Source organism: Vigna unguiculata, chromosome 6 (assembly GCF_004118075.2).
Source record: "Vigna unguiculata cultivar IT97K-499-35 chromosome 6, ASM411807v1, whole genome shotgun sequence".
Taxonomy (NCBI): domain Eukaryota; kingdom Viridiplantae; phylum Streptophyta; class Magnoliopsida; order Fabales; family Fabaceae; genus Vigna; species Vigna unguiculata.
The window spans coordinates 19,420,705-19,429,620 of record NC_040284.1 but is presented as its reverse complement, the minus strand read 5'-3'; the positions used below and the strand labels follow the sequence as shown (position 1 = coordinate 19,429,620).

The following is an 8,916-nucleotide window of genomic DNA, read 5'->3' as shown; positions in this document are numbered from 1 at the left end:
TGCCGCATATTATTGTTCCTTAGTTAGGTTATAAATTTTTTAATTATGATTTGCCTATTTTATACACAATTAAATACATGTTTATGTTTATTATTTAGTTTTATATATATATATATATATATATATATATATATATATATATATATATATATATATATGATTCAATTGTAAGTTTTGAAAACAACATACAAAGAAATTGAACATAAGTAGCTTTTGTTCAAGAAATAACCTTTTATATCATTATCAAACTAAAGAATTCGTCATAATCACTTTATACAAGCAATAGTTGTTTGTGTAAGTGTATGTGTGTATATGTAAATAGAGTAAATAGAGAATATGGTTCTCATAGTCACTCTAATCTTTGAAAATAAGAAAATTCAAATAAAGTTATCATTCACTTTAGTTCAAAATTTGAAAAAAAAAGTCACACCTGATTTATTTAAATGATAAAAACTTTTGAAGACTAAAGTGATGAGAAAAAGAATAGATATATAATTTTTTTTTTTTTTTCAAAGATTAATATGACAAGAGTTTTACCCTTTTGAAAGATCAAAACATGGTTTTACTCTATGAATATATATATGCAACCTCGTTATTTGCATTGCAAGCTATTGAGCATTGAGTGAGTCACTTATTGGACCAGCTTTTGAACCCAATTCTGCGAGGTTGGAACCAATCGATTTTCCTCTACGCATGTCATAAGATCGATGGTGGCGACATCTAAAGGAACCAGCATGTGTGGTGGGTGAGCATAGACAATTCACCCTCCCAGGTGATTTTTTCATGTTTAGGGTTTGAGAAGTTGGTGACACAAGCATGTGTGAGTTCTTCTTTAGTATTTCAACGTCCAACTCAGGGAGTTTATCAGACAATTTTTTAAGCATCGTCTTTGGTGGCTTTTGATATTCAGCTTTTGGCTCCATATTTCTTCTATCACAAACTTTTCCTAATAACATATCACATCAAGAATAGATTACACGTTCATGTTAAGAAATGAACTTTAAGCTTAACTCAATTTCACAAAACTAGTTTGTAAGGTGAAGTTTGTTTCCACTTGAATATTGTGAATTGACTTTATCGATAAACTAAGAACATGCTTTGTTGTTATTATATATGAATATCTAGGGATGGCAATGTGGGCCAGCCCGACCCGTTTAGGCCTGGCCCGCATAAGGCCCGCACAACGTGGGTTGGCCCGTCCTGCTCCACACACTTTATGTGGGCTGCAAACACCGGCCCGCCTTGTCCCGCACTTGGCTGCGGGCTGGCCTGTTTTTTTTTTTTTTTTTATGATAAAACTTTCAATGTTTAAAATTTGGAAAACTTTAAGAAGTTCACAAAATTAAGTAAAGACTTTGGGGAGTTGGATGATAAATTGATAATTCAACATTTTCATCATATTCATATTCATACTATGACATACACAATGTATTTTTTAAATTTTAACACATTAAAAAATACATAATACTTGTCTTTTCCAGTTATACACGAATTTGAAACGTTAATGCAAGAGTTTATAAAAAAAGTAATTAATATACACAATTGTAAGTTTTTTTTCTGAATTTTTATGCGGGCTTGCGGGCCGATCCGTGCGGGCTCACTACCTTGGCTCGCCCCGCGTTTTTTTCGCGGGCCTGCGGACCGGCCCGACAGGCCAGACCCTAATTGTCACCTCTATGAATACCGTTAGGAAGTGAACTTTAACTCTATTTTACCGTATAAAATCGACCTATAAAATAAAGTTTGCTCTCATTTATATTTTGTAAATCGAGCTTAATATTAACAACCTGGTATTATGAATGAGAGTTTATGTTGGTAAAAGCAAGAGAATACTACAAAGAAAACATTGATGAAAAACAGAAGAGACATTTTGTTACCTGTGTTTGTGAGATATGGCATGCAAAAAGCAGAGCAAGTTCTCCCTTGACTCAACAATAACCAGCTTTTCTCAATGTTCTTTTTGAATTCTCAGCAAGAAGGATAGAAGAGAAGAAGGTGGAATTTTCAGTTCATGCTTTCCACAAAAGAAAAAATAGTGAAAACTCCATTAGAAAAAACCGTAAGTAACCCTAAATCATTGGGAATGTTGTTAACTAACTTAATTTTGTAAACACAAATATGTGGTTTTTATCAAATCAACCATTTTTATTTCAAATTTGTGTTTTTTTAAACCAATCAACAATCTGTAACCTCAAGTTACCTTTTTTTTTTTTCTAAAAGAAATGAGGTAGAAAGAGAGTCTGTTAAAAATAATATTCCTTTATTAGGGTTTCATTGATCACCATTGGTAACTCTTTATTTTAACTATTTTACCAAAAATTAGCCTCACAATGTCACCGTATACTTACTTGTTCACTGTTTTCCAACATTTTTATGATCTTTATTTTATGTAAAATAATATTTTGACTACTAAACTTTGATAACTTTCTTTTACAACATGAAGTGTCATCTTTTAAATGATTTTTAAATCTTGAAAATGAGAAAAAGGAAAAATGGAAAACCACTTAAAAGTTAACATTTAAGGTTATAAAAAAAAGTTGTCAAAATTTAGTAGTAAAAAATTATTTTCATTATTTGTAAGTTTTTCAATTTTTGTGTTGTACTGCATAAAATGTGGAGTGATTTGACACTTAGGCTTGTGGGAGAGTATAGTAATGTAAAAATAAATAGAGTGTGAAATGTTTAATGTGCAAATTTTATTTCTAATTAGGTTATTAAGTATTCATTTGACATATTGGTATAGATAAATAAATGGAATTAGTGTTGAAAATTAGCTTCTGTATAATAATATAAGGGGAAAGACATTTTTTTTTTGCTTTTTTAAAGTTTTTTTATTTTGACATCATTTTCACTTAATAATCAAAAACATATTTTCATATTTCTTGTAAATATTGATAGTAAATTAATACTTGAAAACATTCGTCATAAAGTTTTAAAATATTAAAGTCAACCTAAGTTCTAATATCTATTTTTATCTCTATTAAAATAATTCAAATATGATGACTCAATTTTCTAATTTTCTCATCTGATTTGTTATAAAATTTGTGTTACTTAAGTAATAATTTGTTTTCTATATTGAGGTGTTTGTTTTGTTTTGGTTCTATATATTTTTCTATTTAATTGAGTTTAATATTTGACAAATAGGTCAGCATAATTCATTTTTTTTAAATTAGTGCTAACACAAGTTAAAAATAATTACGTGTTAGTTCAAAAAATAATTAATTATTAATTTGATTTTTATTCTTTTTCTGACTCAATTAGTTTCTATATTTTTTTTATATGAAAACAATATGATTCCCTTTTCATCAACTTCATTTCCATGGATCCTAAAAACAAATCCAAAAACCACAATTAATTCATATGTTTATCTTCGATGGTAATGGAAACAAAACAAAGATATTGAATGTGTAATGTGAATTTAAGATTTTTACTAAAAATTAAGAAATACTTGGAAGTACCTCATCACGGCAAAGTTAATATTTTTCTTTTTCATAATTGAGTATGTTTGCAAGAAAACAATATTTCATTGTATATATAATCTTTACAAGTAAAATAACATATTTTTTTTTTCAAATTTATTAATATTTTGCAGAATTAAATCAATCATGGGGATACAATAGAATCAGTTTCTCACCTTTTTTCAATAATTAGATTCTTGAGATGGACTCAACAATTTAAAACCATCAACCATTTCCACACAATTTGCTGAAAAATAAACGTTGAATAAAAATTAAAAGAAATGTTAACAAATATAAACTCTTATTTAATCGATAAAACTATAGATATTAAAGCATCAAAAGTGTTAAAATTTCTACACAACAAAAAAAGTGTTAAAAAAGGTACGTTTATTATTTCACCTCTCGCGATACACGTATCAATTTTTTTCTTTTAAATAAAAACATAACAATATAAACTCTCAAAATCGTATTCATTATCTTGATGTCGATTTAATTTTTAATAAAAAAAGTATCTTTTTAAGATTTTTTTTTTTTAAATTAACCCATGTGATTGATTATTTGTTTAAATAATGAAAGTATGATTATGATATACTATTGTTTTGAGTATAAGGACCTAGCACCTATTTAAAAACACTCAATTTGTTCTTATCTTTTTCTCGTAGCAGTTTTTCACATTCAATCCTCTTTATCCCGTTTGACTGTCCAGACGATCGGGGTACCTGTCGATAAGGTTTTGATGCTTAAGTCAATTCAAGTCCGTTCGGGTGAGTGCAATTAATGCTATAATAAATACGAAGTAAAAGTCCTTACCAATTTACCTTGGATTCCTAATTATAGTGTTTGACATGGGCATGTGATTAAGATTTTCTTAATCACGAGCCAAACCCAATTGTTGTTTAAACTCGATTACTGACGACTTGTATTACTTTAATTTACGATTTTGTTTTGATGCAGCCGTCCGACTGAAGGGTCGTGCGTGCTGTCTAAGCCTCCATAATTATGTTATAGCGACAAAGTTCCACTAGAATGAGCGGCTATGGCCGCTCAGGTCGTGAGCTCCCTAAAATCACTCCGAAAAAATTGTCACATCAACAACCCATGGGATTATTTGCTTGTAACGGACTCTTCGGTCGCTTTTTCTTGAACTGCCTGACCAAAGGTCTGGCTAGAAATATCAATAAATCATACGGTACAACTCTGAAGAAATTACCACTTGATTCATTCATAGACAATGTGAATATAATTTTCAAAGCAAATTTCACAAAAGAATAATAATTATACAGTAATGCATAATTAGATGCCAGGATTAAAAAAAAAAAACTTTACGTTATCTTTTTATTCCAAATAAATTCTAATTAATTTCTGTGTTTGTGAACATGTAGTCTCAAATGTTGATCAAACTCATGCTACAACAAAACCTTATCCCAGTATGAAATCAAATTCATATTTTTATAACCAATAAATTGTAACCTAAACATGTTTTTAAATTGTTCAAGATTTTACATGTTAAACGTGGATTGCAATCACTCGAGTTGAGTTCATTAATGGTGCAAAATCTATTCAACCAACATTGAAAATGGCAATCTAGTTTAATGTACCATCCGTACATATCAATGATTATTTTTCCCAACTTAAATATATATATATATATATATATATATATATATATATATATATATATATATATATATATATATATATATATAACAAGTATCTCAATTACTAAAATTAAACTCAAATAAGAAAAAATGCATTTAAATTATAAAAGAAAAAACACTAATTTCGAGTGATACTAGATTCGGTATCCAAGAGTAATGTTTCATAACAAGACAACATTGAAAATGGTCAATTAAATTTCTAGGAAGCAATAGTTGTTGAGAAAACCGATAAATATGTGGTCCTAATGATATGATTAAAGTAAAAATAAACAGAAACAAGTGTACTCTAAATAATTTTATTATACAAAAAATTAGGAGCAAATATAAATATTTACTTTATTATTATTCGGTACAACTTACAATAAGATTTAAATGACATGATAATAAGAAAGAAAAAGCTTGTAGAAACAATGGAGTAATATGAAAAGTAAGGGGATTGATTCACTCCTAAGAATAAAGTATTCTGTGTAGTTTTTTGGTTACTGGTGACCTCTTGTGTACATGTACAAACTCACTCATGTAACCAAAAAAGGGGAAAAAAATACAAAAATAATTGGAAATATATATATTGAGATGAATGTTGTTGTTGAGTGTTGTGTGTGATGGCTACCTTTGTAATCCTTGTTTACAAAGAGGGCAACATGATATGATTCTTAGCCATTGATCCACACATTTTTGGTGGAACAAATGGGAACAAGGTAATTGCCTAACTTCTTCTTTGTCTTTGTACTTGGCCAAGCAAATGCAGCATTCCTGTCAATTCACCCAACAACACAATTTCAATTCAATATCAAACATCATAATAAATAAAAAATGTTAGAGATTTTCTATGATACTAGTGTGACTTACTGGATCATCATTGATCAATCTTTGAGTGGTTTGAGAGTCATTGGCAAAGTCCAAGTTGGTGTGAGCAGCTTTGTATCTCCAACTTGGGATTTGTGAGATTTGATCATCTGATGCCCCTCTTGCAGAGGAGCCCATGCTCATGTTGTATCCAAGGAGGGTGCTCATCAATGGAACACAGCAGCACAAGAGCAAAAACAGCAGAAAAGGGAAAGAGTAGCATATTGCATTCCAAGCTAGTAGAATCATGCATAGCACCTGCAGTTTTGGTGCTTGTTGAAATGACCCAAAACGCGAGTCAAAGGCCCAAACATTGCCCATCACAAACCATATGGCAAAGAAAAGCTCTAGTGAACTTCTGCATTTGTCCATCAAATGTGATCCCCTCAGAACACTGCATCATGCATAGTTCAAAACAAATTTCAGATGTAAGTTTGTTGACTTTTGTTCTAATTAGTTTAAAATTTTCGCTGACTGTGTGTGGTTTCTGATGCAAAACACTCTAAACTGATAAAAATATGCTTCTTTGTTAATAACTGTTAATAACAAAATGTTATTAGGCTTTTTGTTTGAATTATCAAACGTGGAAAATGGTGCCTGATTATTGACCCAATAAAAGCTAGGTTAGGTTAGGTAAGCCGAATTCATAAATAATTGTGCTAATCAAGAATCTATTGTCTGGTATATCTTTTTGCTTGGTTCCTGCTGCAACCAGTTCTTTTTCAGTGAAAAAGTTTGGTACTTTCTCATTCCCTTTTTTCACTCTGAAATTTTGATTATTTCATGCTTAAAAGTTAAAAAATGATATATTGTCTTCATATCCTAACTTATGTGATGAAAGTGTAGGTGCATTATTAAAACTACAATAGTTTCAATCTTCATCAATGCTCTGACCCCTTTCCAGCTCTGTTTCCCCATGTGCACCATGTGCAAATCCATAGGCCCACTACAATAATTGGCACTTAAGAAAAAAAAAAATCAAAAGTCCAACTTTAGCAGTTCCATATTTTCTAGTTGAAATACTATACTACTCAATTAAAGTTCAACAGTTTTTTTTTTTTTTTTTATTACAGAAGATTCTGTCTTGAAGTTGTTTGAAATCAGCCATAAAACCAATGGAGTCAACATTTTCTAAGTCCAACCAGGCAAGTTTTCAGCACATTCACACAATGAGTATCCTATAAATTCTAACTTTCTGGTACTGTTAATTGCTAATGACAGTGAAAGGAAAACTGTTGAAATGAATAGAAAAGGGTACCTTGATTCTTCATTGTTTCTCTGCTGCTCCAAATCAGAAAGGTTAAGAGCACCTCCTTGAGTCACATGGAGTTGATAGTAGCGGCCACAAAGTAGCAGCAGATTAAGAACACACCCAGTATCATAACCTGCTATCCACACCCTCATAGGCCAAATAGGCTTCTCGGTCTTTGAAATGGCCAAAGTGAGTGTTGTGCTTGTTATCTGGATCAGTAAAGCAACCAACTCCAGCATCATCCAAGTGCTAGAATTGAAAGGGTTGGAGCCAAGATCAGATCTTGGTCCATTTTGGTAATGGAATACTCTTCTCAAGAAGGTGAACCATCTTGATCTAGAGACTCTCATGGCCACTCTAGTCATGAAAGAAGGTGAGGAGCTGCTTTGTGCACTGGCCATGCTATGTTCTGATGCAGAATTTGAAGGAAAAGAAGCCATGCTGCTTCAATTAAATGGAAATGTTGTCTTTGGAAAGGAATAGAGGATGGTGAAGAGAAGATACCCTTTTGCCTCTATATATGTATTCAGATCAGAAACAGTCCAAAATTGAAAAACGTGTGTGTTCCTGAGACCAAGTCTTGTTTGATTCTCAGTACATAGCATTTAAGAATTGAAGGAGAGAGCCAACTTTTTTGAAGTCTTGGAGATAATTTAAAAGGCATAAGAAGCATTCAAGAACTTTAATTTAAAAATACCATCTGTTGAAGGCTCAAGAGCACGAAATTCAGCAACCAAAGTTGTTGAAAACCAGCTCCAATATTCTTGAAAACCAGAAGCCTTATTCACTGCACCACCATAGCTCAAAGACTTGGCACCAAAACCAAACTAGTGCTACAATTACAAACCAAGATTTCAAGGGCATGCCATGAACCCTTTAGCATAAGATAGTGAAAAGAAAATCTCAGAGGGTGAAAAAGTGTATAGTGAGTGAGAAGAAGTTGGAGATTAAGTGTATATAGAAGGAAGGTAGGAAACAGAAAGGAAAGATTGGTATGAAGGGTATGTCAGGAAGGTGAAGTTTGAGTCTCAGAAGGTGACCAAGAATCGACTACTGAACTTTGCTTTGATTACAAGAGACTCTCAAGGTTTGGAGGGAAGTTAACCGTTGGCCAACTTCTCCTATAGCTATATTTTCTATGAAGTAAGAGTTGCTGAGAAAGCAATTGGAGTTCAATTTTTCAGAACTTTCCTCATTTCTCTCTCTTCCTTTGAGAAAATTAAGACAAACGCAAAGATATATTTTTTTTTTCTTTCTTTCTCTCACCCCTCTTATTATTTTGGAATTAAAGTAAAGTTTATTAGTTTTTCTCTCTTTGAATTCAAGTGGATAAGACTTAAAGTGAGTATCTGATACATTCATACTTACGTAGGACTCCAAGGGGGTAATGTTTGTTTGTTCATAACGTGGCCTTCATAAATGCATTGTTTATGTTATATATGATATAACTAAAAACAAGCCAAGAAAATTTTATTTGAATTCTGGCGGGGACAAGTGATTCTGATATTGTGTGGTGTGGTAAATGGTTGCCCACCTAATCCAACCAGCAATTTGTGTCAGTGTTAAGAGGATTGTGGCCCTACTTGGGTGTAGGAATCACTCACAATTTTGCATCTTGGCCACAATTTTCAATTGGGAGCACTGGTTTTGTTAACCTGTTCTGATATTTTTAGAGGTGAAGATAATGACTTGGTTGCTTTGC

General features: G+C 31.6%; 2 protein-coding genes across 2 annotated transcripts; both read right to left on the bottom strand.

Moving 5' to 3' along the window:
- Positions 1–264: 264 nt before the first annotated feature.
- LOC114186671 lies at positions 265–2,015 on the bottom strand. The gene is made up of 2 exons (XM_028074648.1): positions 1,878–2,015; positions 265–946 (listed from the first exon to the last, which is right to left on the bottom strand). The coding sequence occupies exons 1-2, from the start codon at positions 1,897–1,899 to the stop codon at positions 609–611; spliced, it is 360 nt and encodes a 119-aa protein (XP_027930449.1). The 5' UTR covers positions 1,900–2,015; the 3' UTR covers positions 265–608.
- A 3,580-nt stretch (positions 2,016–5,595) lies between these two features.
- LOC114189200 (E3 ubiquitin-protein ligase At4g11680-like) lies at positions 5,596–8,461 on the bottom strand. Its single transcript, XM_028077914.1, has 3 exons — positions 7,221–8,461; positions 5,966–6,356; positions 5,596–5,869 (listed from the first exon to the last, which is right to left on the bottom strand). The coding sequence occupies exons 1-3, from the start codon at positions 7,652–7,654 to the stop codon at positions 5,723–5,725; spliced, it is 972 nt and encodes a 323-aa protein (XP_027933715.1). The 5' UTR covers positions 7,655–8,461; the 3' UTR covers positions 5,596–5,722.
- Between the last annotated feature and the right edge of the window lie 455 nt (positions 8,462–8,916).